The following is a 24,419-nucleotide window of genomic DNA, read 5'->3' on the forward strand; positions in this document are numbered from 1 at the left end:
GCACTAAATTTACATCCATCCTATAAAACCTTATACTTCCAAATGAAAAATGGTATACAAATCTCTCATGTAATCCCCCCCTCTTTCTGTTATTAGTTATTTGTTAGATACGGTTTATTTGTATAAACTGAATGTACGTGACTTCAGTGAAACCCAACGCAAATAATGCATGAGCAGCACCTGGGTTGTTACTTTAGGCACTAAATTCAGTGATTCTCTCAAAATGATCAGTAAGATTACGGCAGTTAGGTTCAATATCAGTCCTCTTGATATTTCTGTCGACCTATGTCTTGCAAGTGATTCAAATTACAAATAATTGATGATAACGGGTAAAGTAACTGGAAATTTCAAAGCAGTCGACTTTTTTATTTTTATTTTTAGAATTACGTCTTTTTTTTATTTACTAAAGAGCGAGATTCAGCCTTAGGGGCACTACCACCTAACTCTTTAATGTACCGTAATGCGAAACACATGTTTCACATAGTACCATTTCAATTCCCGTTGTTCCCATAATGGGTACTTCTGGGCTCGAAAAACTTTTCACTAAATCGTTATAATTCCACGAAAATTCGAGGTGGCTTGCACATACCAAACCTTGTGTATTCCAGGCGTTTGAAACTGTTTACGAGCTGAGTGGCGTCATGGTCTATGTTCCAAGTATTATTTGGCTTATTTTCATGGATGGAACCTGGGGAATATTTATGTACGTATTAATTCTACAGGAAAGGCTTTGCTTGTCTAAAAATAACATTACCTTCTCTCAAAGGAGATTTATTTCGAAGTTGTGAGCGACTTGTTAACTTGGCCAAACTATTCATTTCTAAAACTATGTTTGTATGCAAAACATCACTATAATTATAATTAAAGAATAATGATTTATGAACTGCCGGAACTGCATAGAAATTCCTATTCGAATTCAGTTTTCTAATGTTAAAATATTTAGCAATACACTATAAACAGGCGTTGTTTTCAGCGCCATTGACTATTACCAGTGTTGCCATCATCGTTTGAGCGACGAACGGAGATGCAATTTCCCTTCAACAGGACAAAAATTCCCGTTAAAATTTTGAAAAACAAGACAAAATGTTTTAAGTTTACATATTCTTTGGCTGGTCGCTTCTATCGCATAATTGAAACTACAATGAAAACCCATTGAAAGTTTCTGAAAAGATATTAATTAATAAATGGGCTAATCCATAAACCATTTTGTATATCTATTGCGAATAATCCTACAGCGCACTGACACCAACAATATTAAAATATCATAATTTACTTTAATGTATGATAAATACCATTTATTAACTTTCTTAGGGTGTTTAATAGTGACCAAGTTAGTGAGTGTCACCTGATCTAATTCTTAAAAGTACAGATTAATTTGTACTTTATGTTCGGCATAGGACAATTAGTAATACCAACTATGAATCATTCAACAAGTATGGAGATGGAGAACAGTTAGCAAGTAGTTGCAGCAAGTTTTAATGTATCAATATGGTGAAATGTAGTGTGACTTACTGTAATTTATTATTTTCTGTGTTGGGAATAATAGTACACTTGGTTGGTTCTTCAGGTAGCTATGTAAATTGTGAGTATGACAATTATGGTCTATATATATTGTTTATATGTTGTTTCCCTTCTAATATGCGGGGTAATTCTGATCGCTAATTTAAGTACAAGATGGTGATTAGCAGAAGATAATTAGAGAGTCAGTGAATTGAAATGTGTGAAGTTAGCCTGACCCTCCAGTTGAACTATCCAGATGAGTTACTGGCCAATCTTTATTATCCCTTGCCTTGCCTCATTTTCACTCAACAGGTTGGTAGTCGCCAGAACTTTACTAGTGTTTATACCTTCCCAGAGAATGAGTCTTCCCCGAAGTAGAGTAATACAGGGTAATTACAGAAAATATAAACAATCCTGGAACATTGCTACTCTGTCATTTATTGACGATTCTCAAAGAGAAATATGTGTTTATCAGCAAAATTAGGCATTTGTTTATCACCCACACAGTACAAGGACACACCATGGCTTACTCTGTAGATGCCCACCCCAGATTCTTTCAGGAATATCAGTTATAACTTTTGACACCGGAGCAGTGAAGAAATGTACACCCTATCCTTTATGTAACTCCACAAAAGAAAATTGCATATGATGAAGTCAGATAGATAATTGGGGATAGGATATCCATTTCTGGAAAACCAAGCCATTGATGCCAACTTGTCCAATTCATCGGGTTTGGAGTGTGTTTTCATTTAAAGAGATATGCATTGTCTTTGGAAAAGGAGGGTGGGGCCTCATCCAATTACAGATTGAAGTTTGCCGAATCATGTTTTGGGAAGTTCGTTACAATTTGTTGTGCACAGAAGTGTCTCAGTATTCCAGTTAGCACATAGCTTAAATTAGCAAAAGCACGCATGTATTTGGTCATATTTATAGTGTTTTTAACATTTCACCAGATATTGTTTATAAAATGTGATTTTTGTTTGAATTTTCTTAGAAATAAGTGACAATTGGGCGAAGTGCATGGGCGATTTCTTCTTTCATATCTTTTTACAAAGTCAAGTAGATTCTTAGGGCCTAAGGGCTTTTATTTCTAAGGGTAAAAACACAGTGAAGCACATCACACATCACCAGAAACTCGGGAGGACAAGTTTCCGGTAATTCAAAACCATGGAGTTAAATGGGGAAAAGCATAGTGGAGCCCCGCTCATCGCGAGAGGTTCCCAAGAAGAGACATGTTTTAATCTTGGTTCCCTTGTATCAAGTGGAAGGCTCTGTGATTGGTCCACTCAAGGTCACTTCTACCTTTTTTGGAAGACACCCTCCTTTTCCCCCATTTTTTTTACATAGTTGTCGTTAGCAAGCTTTTGGTGGTCAATGTGCCTGTCCGACAGCCGGTTCATTCATTATATCTTGACATTTTTATGGCTTGACCAGACTCCGTGCGGTGAGCAAGGGTCCTTGTGTCTCACCATGTTCTTACCCTTAAGTTTAGGTCATAAGGTTCTGAGCCCTAAAAACAAATCATTAATATTTTGTGACTCAGAAGTTGTCATATTAAAATGCAGTGGACTCTCTTTAATTCAAACTTAGATAATTTGAATAGAAGTTTTTACTGCTTGAAACCAACTTTATTGACATGATGTGTTTGTTAACTCGAATTTAGGATTATTCGAACATTTTACATGTCCCCATGGAGTTCGTATTAAAGAGAGTCCACTGTATGCAACATTTACTTAGGAATAGTGTTGCCTGGATACATATACACATTTAAAAGAAAAGAAAATGTTAATTTTATCTTTTTCAGATTCAATAGAAAGCTACAAAGTCTGTTCACCATTAAAGAAGGAGAAGATACACTTAGACATCCGACAGGGTAGAAGTGGAGCATTTGTAAGGGAGAAAAACTACTTTGACAGGTGGTCAGGTGCCTATGAATTCAACTGCCGTTTTGAAGTGGAAACTAAGTCTTCGTTTGGAATATTTGCTGTCATTCAGCGCCTTTCCTTGAGGCAAAATAAAACTACAAATGATTGTATTGACTACATTCAGGTAACTATGATATTGTGAAGTACTGTTGAGGGGGAGAAGGGAGAGGTTATTCACCCACTGAACCCCTTCCGAGAATTATGTTGATTTCGATGTTGTACATAATGTAAATTTGGTTTCAGCATGCAGAAAACACAAATAACGGAGATATTTGATACCAAAGTATGGCCCAAATAAGTAAAAACCTGCCATCTTGAGTATTTTCATTGCTTTTAATTAGTAAAAACAGTTTGTATGCACACTGAAATAGTGAAAAAACACATCGGAAATTGCTATCAGCTCCAAACCTAACACTCCCAATGAGGTAAAATTATAGCTGCTGTTGTGGAATGTCGTGTAGGGTTCTATATTCACTTACATGAAGCCCTAGGTCAGTAAGGTAACAAACCTACTTTACTTCACAATAACACACTCAGTGATCTAAAATCAACGGAAAATGTTCATAAACCATGCAAAATATTTCACTTTCTCGAGGCGTTCAGAGAGTATTTGGTACCATTGGTGATATTTGATATTGATGGAGAAATAATGCAAAATTACCTCATTTCACCACATAATTGTCGCAAATTTTGTGCTTTTTTTTTTTTTGCAAAAAAGTGGGGTGTGATCTGAATCTTTTTTTTAAAGTACCAGTATTACTGGTGCTTAAAAATAATGGAGCAATTTTACAATACCGTACACTTCCCCAATTCCATTCATATTTTGCATACTCAATAATTTAGGGCTCCTAATCACGAGTCTGCAGTTAAAATTTGTTGCAAAAAAAAAAAAAAAGCAGGGGGGGGGGGTCCATGATTGCAACCGACAATGCACGATTGCTCATTAGTTACCGCAAGATTTTGCATTTCCAATACTTAAAAAACGAAATATATATTCCTGATATTACTACGACCCCAAATTTTAACTATGTTTGCCTAACCTTACCGTGAATGGTTTGTGGAACTACGCGTGCATGGTTCGTGGGGCTACCGGTGCATCGTTCTAAGGGTTTAAGGCTAATTGCAACCAGACACCGTCAAAAAATGTCAGTTTTGTAGCACTAAGCAACAAATTTTAACTACACAATCATGATGAAGTGTCCTAAATTATTGAGTATGTGAAATATGAATGAATGCCCCATATTATTAATATGTACTCAACTCAAAGTGACTAAAAATAGCTTTTTTAAAGCAAAAATTATGAATGAAAGGACTTTATTTCCTACCTTTGAAGATGCTATCTTCCTCACACCACACATTACTGAACAAGTGAACGCTCCCTGCGTAAGTGATTCGCAACATCACGTCTTCATATCATCAAACATGGTTTCCATGCTTGTATACAGAGAACGATCCTGGTAATTGAAAAGCTTATTTTACAACTTCTACACGTCAATTAACAATTTCAACACGTCACCTCCACATGTTAACGTCAGATACTGCATCGGGACTACGTATTTCGTGAGTATAAGAGGTAGGATAGAAATTACAGATGCTTCTGGCATTGTTAAATCTTACCAAAATAACTTATTACTGGGTAAATTGTCTTTGGTGCAATATTAGGATGCACAGAATAATCATGAATATACGTTAAAATGGAATAGTCTAAAAGTTGTAATTGATTTGTGCATTATAGTTGAAGTATTACACTGGAGAAAATTTACTACAGTGTTGTGAAATACAAATTACAAAATTTAATCTGTGTACGATGATTCTGCACTGTTATTATTGTTTTCATTATATGACATGCTGATGTTATGTTATGAAATGTTACAAACCAATTTTATGACTGGAAAAACAGGATGCAACAATTATGCAGTGAAATACGATACATTATATTTTCCTAGGGTGACCAGATGTCCTCTTTTATCCGCACATGTCCTCCTTTTTAGGTGTCTTAGAAATCACTAAATGTGCTCCTTTTTTAGAAAGAGTATAGCATCGACCGTAGCAAATGTTGTGCATAGAGAATGCTTCCACAATTTTATTCATATCACTTGGGGCACGTTAAATATGAGAGCAATGCTCACCTACCGTCTGGGAGCTGAACATGATCACTTTCCCGACTGAGTCATTAGTAGGGGCGTGTGCAGTGGCGTGGCGTGGGATTTTTAAAAGTGTTACCGGTTATCAGTAGGACATCATTTCAGGGAGACTTGGGCACCTCCCCATCTCATGCTCCCCCCCACTCCAATGTCTTCCAAGTAGTTCATATAATATTAATCTGGTACGTCTGCAATTCAATACTAGATTTTGGTAAAGTTATTAATCAGAAAAAAAAATGTTGACATAAGGACTGAAGTGAAATCGCAAACATTGGTTGTTTACACAATAATACGTAATTTGATACTTACAGAAACATCGAAGGCTACTTATATAGCAAATCAATCCGACGACTCTTCTTTGAAAATAGTTATATGATGCTGGGGTCCCGGGTTCGAATCCTGGCTTGGGCATGGACGTTTGTGATGTCTATTCATCATATCATCACTCATCCCCATCTTTGCAAATTAGCCAAAAGTGGCACAAACGAAGCAAAATCAATCAAATCAAATCAAAAAGTTCTATGATGCTGTCATAAAGTGAAGTTTTTCATTTGAATTTGAATTTTTTGGTGCGTCATGGTCCATGTTATCCACACCTGAATTCCACACGTTTTTTTCACCCGAAAATAAAGTACATGGCCAACAAAAGAGTTTCGACAACTGTGCACATCCACATAACCACGGATAGTCGTTATACCACGAAACATTGAAATGTCGGTCATATCCAGCAGACGGCTTGGTTTTTAAATCGTTCAAAATAGGCTTTGGCCTCCCTTTCGCCACATTTCGCTTTTTTCTGCAAAAGAACTAACCGAAAGATTGCTTCAAAATATCTTCTATCGCACGATTACACACACTGTTCAGATAGGATGAACCCACCACCTCGGAACTCGGAGCAAGCTCCATTAATTAATTGACAATGCCCGAAAACAACATAAAGACGAAAGACACCACTCACAAAACTCGCACTGCACAGTCCCTCCCACAAACCGTTGTTTACTTTTGTAACACGTGAAGCACACTCCTTGCCCCTTCCCCTCTCAGCATCGGCACTTCCCCAATATTTCCTTCGGAACCTGCAAGAAGTCCAGTTCTACTACTGTTGCCAACTTAGTTCTTTTGAAACCAGATTTGCCCAAATCGCAAAACTTTTCGTTTCAAATAAGACATATGTAGAGTAGATGTAGTCTTCATCTGTTTCCTAACTACTCCCACTCCCATGTTTCGCTAAATCCCCAGAAATATAATTTCTGACACCACTATTATTTAATATATTTTACGTCCTTTGCTACTTTTAAGGATTTCACTTTATAGGATAATCGTGACGATGAGGATGCATGGTATGGTGAATTATTGAAATAAAATTATTATTTCTTTGTGTATGTAATTATTAATTTTTATAATTATGTAAGTAAAATAATAACAACGAACATTGAAATAAACATTTCTTGCTGAGGCTTCGAACCTGCGACACCTGACACTTCAGAGCGTGCTAAGATAACAATCGGGAAATTATGCTGGTAAGTAATGTTTTCACCCAAAAACAGTTCTACCAACTCAAAATCGTGGCTTCAATCTGAAATTATTGCATTCCTGCGACAACGTATGTCAATCTCAATCAACAATTATCACAAATTCCTGTAACCGAAATAATAATATATGTGTGAAATATAGAATTGTGGTTGACATTTTTAGAAGGACAGCGGACCCCTTGACCATACCCATACCTCTCCTCTCCTTCTTGCCCATGTCGAAGAAGGACAAAGAGGATTTTCGTAATCGCTGATATATCACTTGGTAGTTTGCTTTTCCCCCAGTGTGATTTGATTTTTTTAAATTTTGATTTGGCGATTTAAGTCCACTTCATGCACAGTAATGCTAATTGGGACAGTTTAAAGTTTAATCTGAACCACTTGTTCCTACACCGGGTATCAAACCTGGGATCACTTGATTATAAGGTGGCGACGCTACCACTGCGCCATCGTTCCCCAGTGTGACTGGACACCTTCAGACTAAGATAGACCCGATTAGGCGACTTATCTTTTCTGTCAGTTGAATATGGCAACACATCTGTATCTGGGAAGGATCACTGGCAACTGTGCCGGCTAAACAGGCATGGCAATAACTCGCCTCCTCCTCCCGCTGTAACAGTCTTTGCCACTACGCGAAGTCTTCCTTGCGGTGGCTCAGGGCTCTTTCCTCATGTTGCCTGAGGAGGGTACCGGATCAGTCCTCCTCTTCACTTTTGCCGGTGTCAGAAAAAATGTCAGTCTGCAATGTTTACTTTACGACAATGAGGGTCACTATTTATATTTTGAGCCTAACAATGAAAAAACAGGAATTTGGCATTGAAAACTGCTTTATTGTTTTTCGAAGTATTCTCCTTTATGGTCAATACACTTTTGCATTCGTTCGAACCATTTGTCAAAGCAGTTTTTCCAATCTTCTTGAGACACCTCCATAATATGGTTTTTGAACACATCAACGGCGTCTTCCGCCGATGAAAATCGTTGTCCACGCAATTTATTCTTGACATTCGGGAACAAGAAGTCATTGGGTGCCAAATCAGGACTGTACGGCGGATGACCCATCAATTCGATTTTTTGACTGTTCATAAAGTCGGTTGTTAGACGAGATGTGTGACAGCTGGCATTGTCTTGATGAAGAATGATCCGACCGCGATTGTTTGTTTTCCGTATTTGACTGAAGACCTCTGGCAAACAAATTGTTGTGTACCATTCAGAGTGACCGTTCTACGTTCCTCTAAAGGCACAGTTTCCACATGACCAGTTTTCCCGAAAAAACAGGCGACCATTTGTTTCGATGTGCTTCGAGCGCGAACAACTTAAGTTGGATTGGGTTCATCTTGAAACACCCATACAGTCGACTACTGTTTACGTTCCGGCTCATATGCATATATCCATGATTCGTCACCTGTTACAATCTTATATACGTCTTTTGAAGCACCACGATTGTATTTATTGAGCATTTGTTTGCACCAATTGACGCGAGCGGCTTTTTTCTTTTTGAGTTTTTGTCAAATTGTGTGGGATCCAACGAGAACATACCTTTCTCACAGCTAAATGATCATGTAATATTTTATATATGCTGGTGGAACTAATGCCTATGGTTGCCTCAATCTCACAGTATGTCACATGACGATCTTGCAGTATTAGGTTTTGCACAGCATCAATGTTTTCTTGAACAACAACTGATTTTGGACGACCTTGGCGAATCTCGTCGGAGAGCGAATGGCGGCCACAATTAAATTCGTTATACCACCGTTTCACAGTGGCAAAGGATGGGGCTTCATCGCCAAATGTGGAAGTAAGTTGATCGATGCAGTCTTGTCTTGATAATCCACGTCGAAAATCGTAAAAAATCATCGCACGAAAATGTTCATTATTGTTGTCGCGCAATCTCCAAGGCAACATAAACAACACAAATGAAGCTATTGACAAAACATTTGAAGTACGTTATGGTCAATAATGCCAGACGATTCCGTGCAAACATCAAATCGCACCTAACTTCAATAAGTGTTGCCAAGGCTCAAAATATAAATAGTGACCCTCGTATTACCAGTTTATGTACGTAATAATATTTTAAAAGCGGGTTCTTGAATTCTTTATATTTTGGTGTTACCTGCGGTAACAGCGGCTACATTGACGCCACGCCTCTGGGTGTTTGGGATCCAGAAAAGCCGGTTAAAAAAATTCCCATCCCGATTCCGACTTCAGGAAATGATTTCCAGACATTTCGAGATCCCGAGCAGTTCGGAACTTCCAAATGGTCGTTTTAAAAAGTGGTTAATTCTTGATGTTTTCTGCATTATAAGTATCTTGACACTTCTCTGAAATTGTTAGCTTTTATTTCAGAAATCGAAAGAAAGGGAAATGACGTCAAATTCGCGATTTCTACAGCATCAGGAATTTTTTATCCGTTTCTGAAAATTTATCGGGAAATTGCGGATTTTATCCATCCCGAACATCAGGATTTAAAAAAATTACCCATCCCAAGCAAAAAATGTTCTGCCTCGCACACCGCTAGTCATTAGTATGTATTATTGTAACTCCTTGCTTTGCAATCTGAGACTTGTGAAACACATGTAATTTGAGCAGTTCCTTTTTGACTGACTGATATGGTTTATTTTAATTCCCTTTTCTGCCACTTTTGCTAATCGCGAAGATGAGGATGAATGATGATATGATGATTTTGATGAAGGGGCACTCACAAAAAACACCCATGCCCAGGCTGGAATTCGAACCCGGAACCTTTGAAATTGTGATGCGGTGTGCTAACCACTCCACCACAGAGGTCGGCCAGTTCATTTTTGAGTCATACATACGCGATACAGAAATGCATAGTGATAATTTTGATTATTAAGTCATATTTACTTTTATGAAATAACGAAGTGAAAGTATAAATTCATCAATGATCTTGCAAAAAAATATCCAGCTTTTAGAGGATGGAAGAAACGAATATGAGGTAAAGTGTAAGGTAGCTGTCACTTTCCTCTCCTGTTGAAAGAGTGCAAAAATGTTTGTGGCAATAAAATCATATTTCCTGACACAATCTAAACTACCTAAAATTTAAGTTCTCTTTTTGGAAATAAGTTAAAGCGAAGCTTACTTGTCACATTTGCATTCACTTATGGTGATATTGCATTCTAATATCCAAGAATTGTAAAAAGAGTAAAATTCTGTGCTTCAAACTATAGACATTCTTAATTATGATTGTCCTGTGCTAAATAATACGATTAGGAGATTGCTTTCGTTGCTTAAAGGTAATAGGAAATTATTTAAAAAATCATCAGATATATATTGATTAAATTGAAATGATTAGGAACGGGAAAATTTTCATGGAGAAGCACCTTTTGTGTTTCGGGGGAGGGGGAGAGATTGTGTATGCGAGTGTGCGTATACAAAATGCCTAATTTGAGGTCGCAGAGGGATTTTCCTGGCATTGTTGGAGAAAATATGTATGACTATTTTCAAAGATTTGGGTGATATCATTCAATAAACATTTCATATTTACTGGCTGATGAGACGAAATAGTTTTCCAAATGGAAGAAATTTGGAAATTCCTAATGAAGGTAAGCCTTAATTTTTTAATTTTTTTTTTTGTCATTAAAACTAAAATTTGCCTCAATTTTCCAGAACTAAAGCAATGTGAATATCTTAATCATAGAAGGATCAGTAAATATGCATGTAAAAATAACCGATTTTAAATTAATGGCACCGAATTTTGCCCTAAACCGCGAAAAAATAATACTGAATTGCATCGAAATTCAGTTGAAAATAAGACTAAAACTTCACGTCCCTAATTATGAGTAATGGGAAATGAGTTGCCATATTTTGCGGTGTCCTCCTTTTTCACCATGCTCTGCCCTCTTTTTGACATTTATGTGTCTGGTCACCCTATATTTTCCCCTCTCATTAAATAATTAATTGTTGCTCATCATAACTTGCATCTTGTTTTATTTATATAATGAGGTATATATATAAATTATTGAAAGTGTATCAATTAGATTTCAGGTTGTGAATTAGTTCACTATGGTGGTTATATACAGTCAGAAAAGTGTGAACAAAACAGTTTAAATGTTTCAGAAGCGTAATTATAATGTTATCGCCATTTATATAGAATTAAAATTAATACAATGTTAAACTAAAATGAAATAGTTATTAAAAATAGCCTACAGCACCCAAAGATTATGTCGAAGAAAAGTTAGTGAAGATTATGGAATCAAACCTGGCTGCTTGGTATTTGACGCCAGTGTTCTACCAAATGAGCTACTGAGGTGAATGCATCCAAATTCCCCACTTCTTTATTGTTGATGTTTTTACCATTCATGGAATTATTTATAAATACAATTTAGATTAATGGCTCTGCATGCAGCGTAGAATATATGCTCCTCGCACACGGGTAGAAAAACAGGATTGTTACGTGTCTGGAAAACAGGGAATTTTGCAGATCGTCTGGAATTTATGTGCACTTTGGATTATGCAAGAGAAACAGTTGCAAAATGAACAAGCAGTTCACTTCCATTTCTGGATTTGGTTCTTGTGATTCCACTCCCAAAAAAGATTGAGTTTAGAAACTTGTTTCTTTCGTTCTTATGATTCTCAGTCTTGTGCAGAATTATGGTTCCTTCGAATTTCTGTAATAAAGTTTCACTTTTATAATACTAGATATTAGAAAGAATATCAAAGTAGAACTTGCAGTCCAGATATCTGATTGATAACTAAAGTACATTGACAATATGATCATAATTATCGGAATGGTTGGTGAAGATGAGGTTATCGTCTATTATTTTATAGATCTTAGACTTGTTGGCATTTTCTATAGAATTCCTATATGAAACAAAAATTTCTCCAGATGCTGTGTACTTATAAATGTAAACAAGAAAGCAGCATTTTCTACGACACTATAAATCTGACATTGGAAATTTCTATTATGAGTATAGTATGTGTTTTTTAATAATTATGTGGCTTGTGTATTATGTGTATCATTAAATCAGAATAATAAGCATGCAATTATAATTTTTTGCACTGTCGGTAGACAAATTTTAAAATCTGCAGTAACATGGTAGAGTCAGCTGTGTATTAGAATGTATTACATAGTTTTTCATGCTGTTAATGGTTGAGCCTTCTTTAGGAGGACCACTCAGGTGCAGGAATTAATTGCTTTATCTTGTATTAAATTAATACGTTAAATGTTTGAAGATCACATTTGAAAATATATAGCTTTATCGTAGTTGGATTCATGGCTTCATTAGCCCGAATTTGAAAAAAGAATTGCTGGCACTTGAATTATTTTTAGTTTTGTCTACCTCTGCACTCCATATATATAAAACAGTGTTAATCTTCCTTGCAGTTTACACCTGATAAAGGGTCAAAAAGTCGAAAGATCTGCGGCTACTGGGACAAAGCAGACTTCAGTATTGGTCCAAGGAAATATCCTGCAGAACCGATCCCAAACACTTCCATGACAAATAGTTTTTTCGACCCTGGGGGTGAAATGGAAGTGAAAATTCATGTTGGCAAAGTTAAACTGGGTGATAAAGAGCAACTGGACCTGGAAATTCTTTTCACAGCTTACACTGGTATGTATCTTTTTCGTTGTCCAAACGACTCAATAATTTTATTTATTTATCTGCCTCTCTTTGACCAATAATACAGAGGGGTCCAAAAAAATGTACTCACTGTTTGTAATGCAATAATTTCGAAACAAACAGACTTATATGCACTAATCTCATGTGGATATGTAGTGTAACTGTTTAATTTGTCGCGGGTAGGTGGAGCTGGCAATTTGCACCGCGCATGCGCGAGTGTTGGAGCGATCACGCCAGTACAGTGGATGACAGTCTAGTAGCAACAATGGCTGCGGTACAGTAATCTTTTGTGGAACGCAAGGCTGTATTGAAATGGTTCTGGAAGTACGAGAATATTCAAGAGGTTGAACGCCAGTGGCAGAATGAGTTTGGAACGTGGCCTCCAACACGTCGAACAATAGCCCGTATTTATGATAAGTTCTAATCCAATGGAACTGTTCATGATGTTCACAAGGCAAGATCCGGCCGACAATAAACAGCTACAAGTCCAGAGTCCAGTGCTGTGGTGTTGCAACATTTCACCTGATCACCGCAAAACTCAGTAAACCAGGGAGTACGCGAAAGTGGTGTCAACCGGTCTAGCGTAAGACTCATTCTGAAGGGTGCACAGTGGAAAGTGTACATTCCAAGACTGCTACATGCGATCAACGAGGACGATCCAGATCGTAGGGTCGAATACTGCGAATGGTTTGAGCACATGGTTCGCGAAATGCAGGGACAGTTGTGTGGTCTGATGAGGCGTAATTCAAACTTAATGGTACTGTGAACCGCCACAAATGTGTCTACTGGCCGCCCGTCAATCCTCACGTTTATGTGGAGAAGGCAGTAAATCTACCGGTGCTTAACGTGTGGTGTGGTCTGTCATTGCGTGGTTTGATTGGTCCCTTCTTCTTCAAGGGTACCGTAACCGGTGAGGTGTATCTTGAAATGCTTCAGTCAAGGATTTTACCTGCCATCCGAACCCTGTTTGGCGATGAACTGTTTTACCTGCAGCAAGATGGAGCCCCGCCTCACTACCATCGCGATTTCAGGTCGTACCTGGATGACACTCTCCCCGAACGGTGGATAGGTCGATGTGGTGCTATTGAGTACCCACCTCGGTCCCCTGATTTGACAACCACTGGACTTCCACCTGTAGGGGACCGTCAAGAATGACGTGTATCGCCAAAAACCAACTACACTCAACGAGCTACGTGAAAAAATAATAGTATCATGTGCTGCCATTATGCCAGATACACTGACGGCAGTACTACGGTCTGCAGTTCGGCGACATCGGAGTACTTTAGAAGTTACTGGTGGTCATTTTGAACATCTAATATAACTCTCTCTCAGTGCCAAAAATTGTACCAACAAGTCAATTTTGTCAGAAGATATGGACTATCAAACAGTGAGTACATTTTTTGGACCCCCCTGTATTGAGTGGTAAAATCACTATTTCATTATTAAGGTTCCAGATTTCAATCCTTGAATAAGCATAGGTTTTCCTTCGCAAATTGTTAATATTTCTCCTCTGAAATATTGTTTGAAAAATTCATATTTCTTGCATAAGATGCAACCTTCTTGCAAGAGACCAACATTTTTATTGAAAATTTAAATTTCTGTGTGCCTTCTTACCAACTTGCACCTCTTCCTTTCTTGATGGTGTTGACAAAATGTCAGAAGCTTAATTCTTTGTGTGATTGTTACTGTTATGTGTCTACAGGTGAGAAGAACAAGTGACGAATTTTGTACAAGGCACTTGTCTATTGATTTTCTGTTTTCTTACGCATTAAATTTTCTTATTGATTTCCAGACTGCTATAAACTGCCATCTTCCAAGAGCTGTGGAAGAGGAAAGTGCATTTGGGAAGGTTTCCAATGCGATAGCTATGTGAATTGCGGATTTGGTTTGCCTGAAGATGAATCAAGTGAATGCATATATCCGTCTTTGGATGATAATGGTAAGTACGAGCTAAATTTTGGTCATTATTTAATTATTTCCGATGCCCAGTCTTTACCACCTAAAAGGTTTTTTTTTTTAATTGCTTATGTCTGAAGTTTGCTTACAACATTACAATATCTTTGTGGATTTTTGTTTGATTTAAGTTATTTTAATTGTGGAGAAGTTACCTATAAGTTAGCCTAGACATTTGTGTTATTTGTTAATGATTTTGTACCATGCACTGCATATTGTTGCACATGTATGAAGAGTAGTTTGATAATACATTTTGTGGTTCCTGTAGTGGAAGGACAAGTGGCATTGTGGAGAATATAATAAATTTGGAACGTAGTCCTCACTATCCTTGACACACTTGTTCAAGATGCATTTCACCTGTTAGTGCAGAGACGTTCAGGCACCACCATTTTCAAAAACGAGAAAAGGTCTTCCAGCAGGTGCAGATGTATACGTAATTAAGGGGTCCTGATCCCCAATAGAGGCAGGCACATTGCACAGTGGTTTGGATCCCACCTTAAACTGTAGGTTCTGCTCTGATGCCCACTGTACATATAGCTGCTGAAATGTACCAATATGTAAAGAGCAGTGGCCAAGTGCATTAATTAGGTGGTTAACTTTTGATATCGCCGTCGAACTTCCGTGGTTTGAGTCCTGACCAGAGTGCGGGTGTTCTTTGCGAGCAGCTTTTCATAAATTTCATATAATCATCACTAATTCTCATCATTGCAATTAGCCAATAGAGATTGTAAATAACAGAAATAACAAGTATAGGGTGAGCCTAAAAGAAATAGACAGTTTCAAAGTTTTACAGAAACGAGTTTTAATAACATGGCTGAAATACATGGTTCGGAGAGTATGTCCTGAAGTTTACATGGCTAAGTTGCAAGTGTTGTGTGTGTGACCATTTTGTAACACAACAGATATCAATGTGGTAGTCCAGTTCTCCTCTCCCAGGACTTTTCCCCTTGCACAGACAACCACTTTCCTCAAATTTCTTGCTCCAGTTGTAGATGGACTGCCTTGTGGGTGGTTGTTTGCCATACTCCGTTCTAAAACTAGGCTGTACAACAGTAACAGAATTTGTTTCTTCAAATTCAAGCACACAGAAAGCCTTTTCTACGTGGCTAGCAGCCATATTGCTCGACTGACGTCAAGGGCACTCACATGGTGTTGAAAGCAAATGAAAAGTGGATGTTGTAAACTTGAAGACTTTCTCTATAAATCAGTACTAAATACTTCTGATAAAACAAAGACTTTTCAATTTAAAAAGCATTTAATCTGTCAATTTCTTTTAAGCTCACCTTGTAAATATTAGCATCAATATTGATGCTTTTCGTAAACTTAAACCCAGAAGTGATTCTGGCATTCAACGCATTCCTAATTATATTTTCAACGGGTGCAGTAATTTACTTGCTCCTGTTTTGTGTAGCATCTTCAACAGGTATCTATCAAGTGGTACATACCCTAAAATGTGGAAAGAAGTAACAATTATTCCTATCCCAAAAGCAAAAGGAAACATTGAGGTATCTAATTTTAGACCTATTTCAATTATTAATATTTTTAGTAAGTTGTTTGAACAGATTGTTTTCAAATCACTCTATTTTAATTTAAGAATAAGATTAGTATCAACCAACATGGATTTATGGCTGGGAGATCAATAAGTACAAATCATTCAGTATTCTTAACTGACATCTCTCAGGCTTTTAGCAATAGACACCAATTAGATGCTATCTACCTAGATCTGTCTAAGGCTTTTGATTCTGTAAACTAAGCAACTATGGTTGTACACCAATTTATTGTAACTGGTTTAGTAATTATCTTACGCACAGATTATTTAAAGTGAGGTTTCAAAATGCTCTTTCGAAACCTGGTTTTATCAACAAAGGTGTACCTCAAGGGTCTCCCCTGGGTCCCCTTTTGTTTATTTTATTTCTAAATGATATAGAAGATGTTGTAAAGCATTTGAAATGTCTTTTTTATGCTGATGACTTTAAGCTGTATGCAGACATTAATGATGTCAATGACCATTATAAACTACAAACGGACATAAATGCAATTAAGAAGTGGTTAGATGATAATCAACTCTCTATCAACTTGTCTAAGTCAGTTGCAATGATCTTCTCACGCAAGAGACAGCACTCCTGCTACAATTATAACATAGACAATGTGAATCTTAGTCTTATAGAAGATGTTAAGGATCTTGGAGTTTTTCTTGACAGGAAACTATAGTTGTCACCTTGTAATCAAGGGGTCCCAGGTTCGATAACCGGTGGAGGCACAGGTGGTTCGGATCCCACTTTAAACTGTAGGTCCAGTCCCGATTAGCCTTGCTGTGCATAAAGTGGACTTAAAACACCAAATCAAGCAAACGCTTGAGAAGAGGTGCAAAGAATATGAAAAGAGAAACAGGAAGGGAAGCTACACAAAATGTCTTTTTATTGTCTTATCTTGCCACACACGGCTCCTAGTATGACCCTCGTTAACCCAAGTTTCTCCAGATAGTATATTTTCCTACCGTCGATACGAAATTGACATATTGCACGAAGATAGCATCTTCTCCAAAGCACTATGTCGTCACGGTCAATAAGAGCGCTGCGATTCTTTCGGCGCACAAATTCAAAATTTAAATGAAGTAGCACTTTGTGCACCGTCGAACGACTAATCTTGCAGATGTCTGGATTATTATTAATTTCAAATAATAATTTGTCTAAAGTAGGCAACTTTTTATCCAGGAAGAATGCATGCACTTTCCTTCTGATAGCGGGAAGTGCAAAATCGTCAAAATTGCGCGATCCGCGTTTTTGTTCGGCTCTCTTTCGTTTCAGAGTAACCACCTTACCACTTGCTTCGATTTCCTTGCGTGCTGCGTAAATACTTGTTTTCGAAACACCTGTGCATTCAGAAGTCAGCGACACAACTTGGTCCGCACATCACTCTGGATTCTTCCGTGTAAGGTAATTGAACACGTTCAGCACAATTTTCTTCTCACCACTAGACAAAGGTTTCTCACGGGGATGCTTGATAACACTTCCGGCTGCAGCCATTATATTAACAAACAATGACACAACCGATACAACACCACGTAAAATCTCGAGAACCACCACACGACAACCGAAACTATTCCTCCAAACTTTACTATTGAGTCATTGACCGCTATGGGACAGGTTTGCGGGGGTTCACAGCACAGGAAGCTATAAATAACCGTTTGCTTGAAGGTGGAAGCAGCCTTTTCAAGGAAAATAGTGTTTCCAAATATGATATTTTTACTGTGTACCTTAGCAACAAGAAATTGCAAGAAATAGTATGGTTTTGTTACGCAAAGATACATTAGAACATATTCAACTTTGTAGTTGCAAAGTTGGCTGTTCAGAAATTGGATACGATATCAGCTTTGTGACAATACAGAACAGGAATGGTGCGTTCTCTTTTAAAGATCGGGTAGCAACACTGCAGTTGCCAAATTCACCCATCTGCAAGTGAAAAACCCGTGACCCCTCCCTCTACGGATTCCTTCTTCGAAGCAGTTGCCAGTGTATACAACTGGCACATTTCTTTTACATAATTTGGGAATGCAGATTTATGAATCTTGGCATGTTGTACTGGGATTTAAGGAAAGGATAAATAGACAAAACATTAAAAATACACGTGTGTAATATAGGGATTCGCTTGGCATATGCCAGTCACTGGCAATCGAAATGGCATTTTCTCATTCCGTCAAGTACAGAGTTTCAAGACTAAGACAACTTAATTCTGAGAATTAGCAACACTGCCCAATGCAGAGTGATGGACAAGTGGCTAAAACGTCCTTCATTCCAATGTGTAAATAACAACGTAAGTGCTTTACTAATGGATGATTATGAATCCATAAGCAAGGGTAAGGCTAGTAACTGCTTGGAATAGCATACGACGCTATATATTTCTAGTTGTTTAGACTTTTCTAGATGCACTATTTATGAGGGTTCAAAATGTCCGCGGAGGAGCTGTTGCCAGAATCCACCAATAAGGCCGCACTGGCTTTCTCCAGAACACGTGCTTTTGTTTACATCCACTTCATAGTAAAAAAAAACTGACTTTAGTTATAATGATTTTCATCGAGACTAAAGATTAATTTAATTGTATTTTAATCATTCATCAGGCCTATTTTAATGTACTTTTCATGTATACTTTAATGCATATGTCATTCATATGTTATTTTACCTCTTTGTATTTAGCATTTCTTTTGTACAGTCACATCTTTATCATTCAATCTTGTATTATAAATTTATGACTTTTATATATTTACATGTATACGTACTGCTGTACTTAGGCCATCCAGCTGTTTTTCAGCAGGATAATACTAGCATAAATAAATAAGGTACGAATGTGTTCAGATTTAAATGTAATAAATTTCAAGAATATAACTTAAATATCTCATGTATATTGCAGGTGAGACAGACTCAAGTGCCTTAGTTAAAATAATCCTAACCATAGTGATTCTAACGAACATAGCATTGCTATTGGTATTCCTTGCATTCCTAAGACGGAGAAAGAAGTTGTGCTGGGCAGAGAGATCATCGGACATACCAGAAGAGAGAAGGGTGCAAAGATCACCACGAACGTCTCGATCATCGGATGGGGAAACAGGTTCACAAGCCCCAATCGCACTAAACAGACTTTCGTCTCACAGTCAAGACTTATCTCCTTCCGCCCCTCGCGAAGAGGACCTCCCGCCTTCGTACGAATCCTTATTCCCTGACATAGTGACCAATAAAACTTGACAGTGGCAGAAACCTTTGAAACTATGTGTAATCAGCCACTGGAAGTAACGTACGAGAGCTGCTTAGCCAAATCAGCAAGTTTTTCCAAAGCAACTGCTTTGTATTGCAGAGCTTATAGTAATGCCAACATCATAAACTGTGATAATATTTAAATAGTACTGTAACTGCAAGTGTATATTTGCAGTCAGTGGCATGCCCACGGGAAGAGGGTTGGTGTGGGTCATAACCTCCTCCTTTGATCCAAGGCAGGAAAAGATGTCAAAATTATGACTGAATACTAAAAAAAAGCATACATAACTCCCCTTCCCTTTCGAAAGTCCAGGGCATGACACTGTTTGTGGTAAAGGAAACAATTGTAAAGCATATTTACACCCCTTTAATTTCTTTGTAAACTTTTCTTTTCTTTTTGCACATGATTTGTTTGATTTAAATACATGACATGTATTTTTACAAGTAATTTTTTAAAACTTCATGATGCAGCCGTTTTGCAAAACAAAGGTAGCTTTATATTTTAAAGTATTTACACTTCTCTCAGCAAGTATTGTGTGTTGATTTGTAATAGTTACTTACATGCTGTCTGTGATTTTTGTTAGTATTCTTAAAATTTAAGTCAACGTTCAGGTAAAGAAGTAAGTGGTTAGTATACACTTCTATGTAATCTGATGCTTCAGTTGGCGTGAAATGAAGAAACTTTATAAGGTTTTACCATGTACTTGACTTGCAACATGATATACAATCTCAGCATTTCTTTACTATATATTTTTATTTACTTGTACAAAATGATATTTATATTATATATTATTGTAATTACAGAATTAATTTTAAGATCCACATCTAAGAGATAGTGGCATGATTTCAGTTCTTAGAATATTTGCAAGATTTATCAATTCTGGAATGAACTAATAGCAATTCTGTGTTGAATTGTTGGTTTTTGCATTACAATGCCATGGTAAGAATAGAAGTTCTGCGCAACTATGATCAGGGTGTGATGGCAACTTTAGATTTGAAAACAAAAATGCAGCTATGATATTCTTTTCCTGAGTATATATTAAAGAGAAGAGTGTGTGGAACAAAGTTACTCTTAGAATGATTTTAGCTACAAAATAAGAAATAAAAGAAAACAATTTGTTAATTTGGTATTTTTTTCAAGTGTGTTACTCTCTTGTATAGTTATCCATGTCTACAGTGCAAGAAATAAATATTGTACCTCTGGGGTAAAAAATGAACCTTGATAAATATTTCAATAATGCAAAAACTAGCAGAAATGTCTATGTATCTCAGTGAGTCATTATGGTATTTGATGCCAGGCAGTTAGATCTAATTACGACAGGAATTTCTTCATGTGCAATTAATGGACAGTTGAGATCTCAATTTGTATGTACAGTGGGATGCAAAAATCATTACCAGTGAAATGCATGGAATTTTACTGCTGCTGCTGCTGCAGAGACTACCATTTTGTATAAAACAAACATAGTAAGAGATTATTTTCCTGGTAATATTTATGCACCCCATTCTAAATTGTACATTGACTACAAAATATGCTACCTTAAGCACAGACACTAATTTTTTATGTAAGATAACACATTTATTTGTTATTTCTGCATGTGAAAGAAGCATTTGCGTCAAATAACTTCCATTTATATAGTAATTATTTTTGTATGTACTTGCTGCATTGTATACTTAACCTGATTCCTCATGTGACCTTTGCAAATATGTTGCTGTAATTTGTCAGCCCTTTTATTTGCTGCAATCATTAACAAAGAAAGAATGTGTGTTCATGGACAAGAATGGATTACTTAATTGATTGCTTAAGATATTAACATTAGTAGTGACATACTTTGTGCCAATTTTGTTCTTTGTTTTGCATTTCATGTTTATTATGAGCCTTTCAGTGTGAGCATTAGGAAGTGTGTTTTGCTCTTTGCAACATTGTTTTCATTTGTATGGGTCTTTCAATATTTTTAATCAGTTATGTTTGTCAAGGACAAACGTTATTTTATTCAAAACAGATAGAAGGTTCGAGTAGCATTGTCACAATACTTGTTATCAGACTTTGGCTTTTATTTGGTTAATTCCTCAATTACCATGTTGCCACATTGAGTTTTTGACATTACAGTCCATATAGGCTGAAGAAATGGTTACTAATAATAAGGAATATGTGTACTTTTAGTGGCTATAAGGCCAGTCTTACAAAAATGTAAGGAATAAACGAAAAGTAATGCTTCCAGCTTTAGGATTCATGAATAGATGGCAGCACCAACACAATACAAGCATTCACTTATTCCTTGATGCAGTTGTAAGAAAAATGTGTGAAGCTGCAGCTCTTGACATCCAGCCAGTGGCAGCAATTAGGGGGGTGGGGGCACTTGCCCCCCCCCCCCCCCAGTTTTTGCCACTTTTGCCCCCGCACTAGCTAAATCCTATCTACAAAGGAGGGAAATATACTGTCTTTGCCCCCCCCCCCCTGTTTTGAGGACCCAATCACCGCCACTTCATCCAGCAATGGAATTTGAGTGAGATCAACATTCACCGATGCTTAGGGCATGTTTATGGTGACATCACCATCCATGTAAGCAGTGCATCGCTGGGTCAAAAAAAAAGTTCCAGTGCGAACAAGGTAGATTTCCTATGACTAGCAAAGTTTCCGACATGTGACAACATCAGTTATGTGATACAGATTTGCTTGTCACATGTTAAGTGTAGCAGCAATATCTTTATGAGATGTCTTGCATTTATTCTGCACTAACCTTTTTCTGTTGCCACCAGTCATTCATCCGTCGTAATTTCAACAAAAGGACATGGGTGTTCCACAAGTATTATTTTATACGATAGCAATTTGATCTATTAGTTATATTAACTAATAATTTATGAAATTTAAATTTATGATCATTGTATATTCTTGAACATATTCTCAACAAGGTGTATAAATTCTCCCTAATACAATCAAAGACGTTCCAATTCATCCTTAAAAAAAAAAACAATGGAGAAAAGGGTGTCTAAAGAAAACAAACACTTTTCCTATATTTTCTAAACTGCTTAAACGTATGGAACTTCAATATAATATAAACTAACAGAATAAAGTTCTAAAAGCAAGCTTTTTGATATTCAAAAATGTCGGATATCCATATGGGTGGGAATACACTGTATGAAAGGTTAAAATAAAACCCGACATAATGTGAAATGCAATGATGGAGGTAGAAATTGTAAGACATTGATGGGGAAAAAGCTGTATAGTTGACCCTCCTGAATATTTTGTGTACCTGAGGGCATTCTGGGAAATGCCAAATGTATCAACCTATGCTTGACATCTTTACTCATTCATTTGTTTTTGTTTCTTCCTTCGGTGTTGGCCTTTCTGGAGTATAATTTTGTAATGGTATTCATCCAATATTCGCTTGTAACTTGCTGCTACATTTAAATTGTCATTGCCTTTTTTGTTTTATTTAGGACAACATTTTTCTTCACAGTTTCTGAATTGTCTTTAAAAAACCTATTATTTATGATTCATGAGATGCAGCATTACATAAACGTAGTTTGTAATTTTGTTTTGTTTGTGAAAAGATTGATTTAATAGTAACTCACGTTAATATTAATATGAATGTGATTAATTGATATGCTATTGCTTGCTTAGTACTGATAAAATTACCACTAAGTTATCAATCTGATATTTCTATAATTTTAGTTGAAAATTCTGCCATTTTCTTATAATTTGTATGACTATATAAGGCCATTCTCAAATACCCTTAGTTTGTAAAGTAGATCTCTAAATAGGCAGTTTTTGGTTACATATATTAACGAACGAACAAAATACACCATTGAGGTTCTTCATACTTTATATCAGAGTCTTACAGTTGAAAAATAAATCATTTAAAAATTCAGTTGTACAGTTTCTTCCCACCAAAAAATATTCTATTGTTATTAACTTGTGGAAATGCTGATGAAGATAAATATTAGGGAAGGGACAGGTTAATCGGTACTGTATCGGTATTGGCCGTTACAGGCATATTTATTGGTAAAATTACCGGTCTGATATGTCTGTTAATATGTTATAATTTAGTGCAAAATTCTGTCATTTTGTTAGTTTTTATGGATAATCTCCATGCCCTACTTTTTAAAAAAGTAAATATCTGCAGTCACCTGGAAACATTATTAAGGAGGTCAGTGAACCCATTTAGAATGTTACATTTGATCAGTAGAATATCGGTTATCGGTATCAGATAAATTTTATTTTGGTACTTTATCGGTATTGGCCCATCCCTAATAAATATATAATTGACATTGTGCATTATATATTTGCCATTTTATACCAAATATGCCCATCCCTAAAATGCTTTTTATCTGTCCGTTCATATATTTTATCAATGCACACCTTTCAACTAATTGCCAATTAAACTAACTTCTTGTGTGTGAACATGTCTTATTTTGTAAAAGCATCTTTTACCATTGTATACATTTTGTGATTTTTGTCTATATATATATATATATGCATATGTCTATAGTCTGTAAATGTCTTTATGCTCTTACCTGTGTACATATTATTTTTTTCTTTTCTTGTAACTTAATTGTAACTATAAAAAACGTGCCTTATACATAGATATATATATATATAACTAAGCTGAAAAATTTTGAGAATTTGTACATTAAATGTATATTTTTTTAATTTCTAAATATGTCATAACTGTTCTTATTCAATCTTGAAATATATTGTTGTTATATTTACCATGATACATATTTGTAAATAAAGTATTTTCAATAAAATCTGGTTGTGGAAAATTGTATTTTATTTTTTGCCAAATCTATTCCACAGATAACAGTAATTTTTGATATGCTCATTTAAATAAAAACAGGTGATTCAAATGACTGTCAAAATTCCTAAAGCCACTGTATACTTGAAAACTATCGTCGTGTGAGATCCAGATGAACGTAACTCCGATTATGAAATTTACAGGAGAGAGGAAATAATTTATTCTTAGGAATACACCTGACTAAAAAAAAGTCCGTAAATTGGAGGTATAAGACTCCATCTTACTGGTAACGATTAGAGATA

At 36.4% G+C, this 24,419-nt stretch overlaps 2 protein-coding genes across 2 annotated transcripts in view; one reads left to right on the forward strand and one right to left on the reverse strand.

The window, feature by feature from the left end:
* LOC145994065 (cilia- and flagella-associated protein 65-like) overlaps positions 1-977 on the reverse strand; it is a 45,709-nt gene extending 44,732 nt beyond the window's left edge. The window contains exon 1 of the mRNA XM_083130153.1: positions 755-977. Coding sequence (XP_082986279.1) covers positions 755-818 — 64 coding nt within the window. The 5' untranslated portion in view covers positions 819-977. The remainder of the gene's footprint in view (positions 1-754) is intronic.
* A 455-nt stretch (positions 978-1,432) lies between these two features.
* Positions 1,433-24,080, forward strand: LOC145994070 (uncharacterized). The gene is made up of 5 exons (XM_083130157.1): positions 1,433-1,582; positions 3,305-3,549; positions 12,443-12,671; positions 14,473-14,619; positions 19,041-24,080. Exons 1-5 carry the CDS (start codon positions 1,489-1,491, stop codon positions 19,370-19,372), a joined length of 1,047 nt encoding a protein of 348 aa, XP_082986283.1. The 5' UTR covers positions 1,433-1,488; the 3' UTR covers positions 19,373-24,080.
* The last annotated feature ends 339 nt before the right edge of the window (positions 24,081-24,419 follow it).

This window comes from Lepisma saccharinum, chromosome 1, assembly GCF_977018435.1.
Source record: "Lepisma saccharinum chromosome 1, izLepSacc3.1, whole genome shotgun sequence".
NCBI lineage: Eukaryota > Metazoa > Arthropoda > Insecta > Zygentoma > Lepismatidae > Lepisma > Lepisma saccharinum.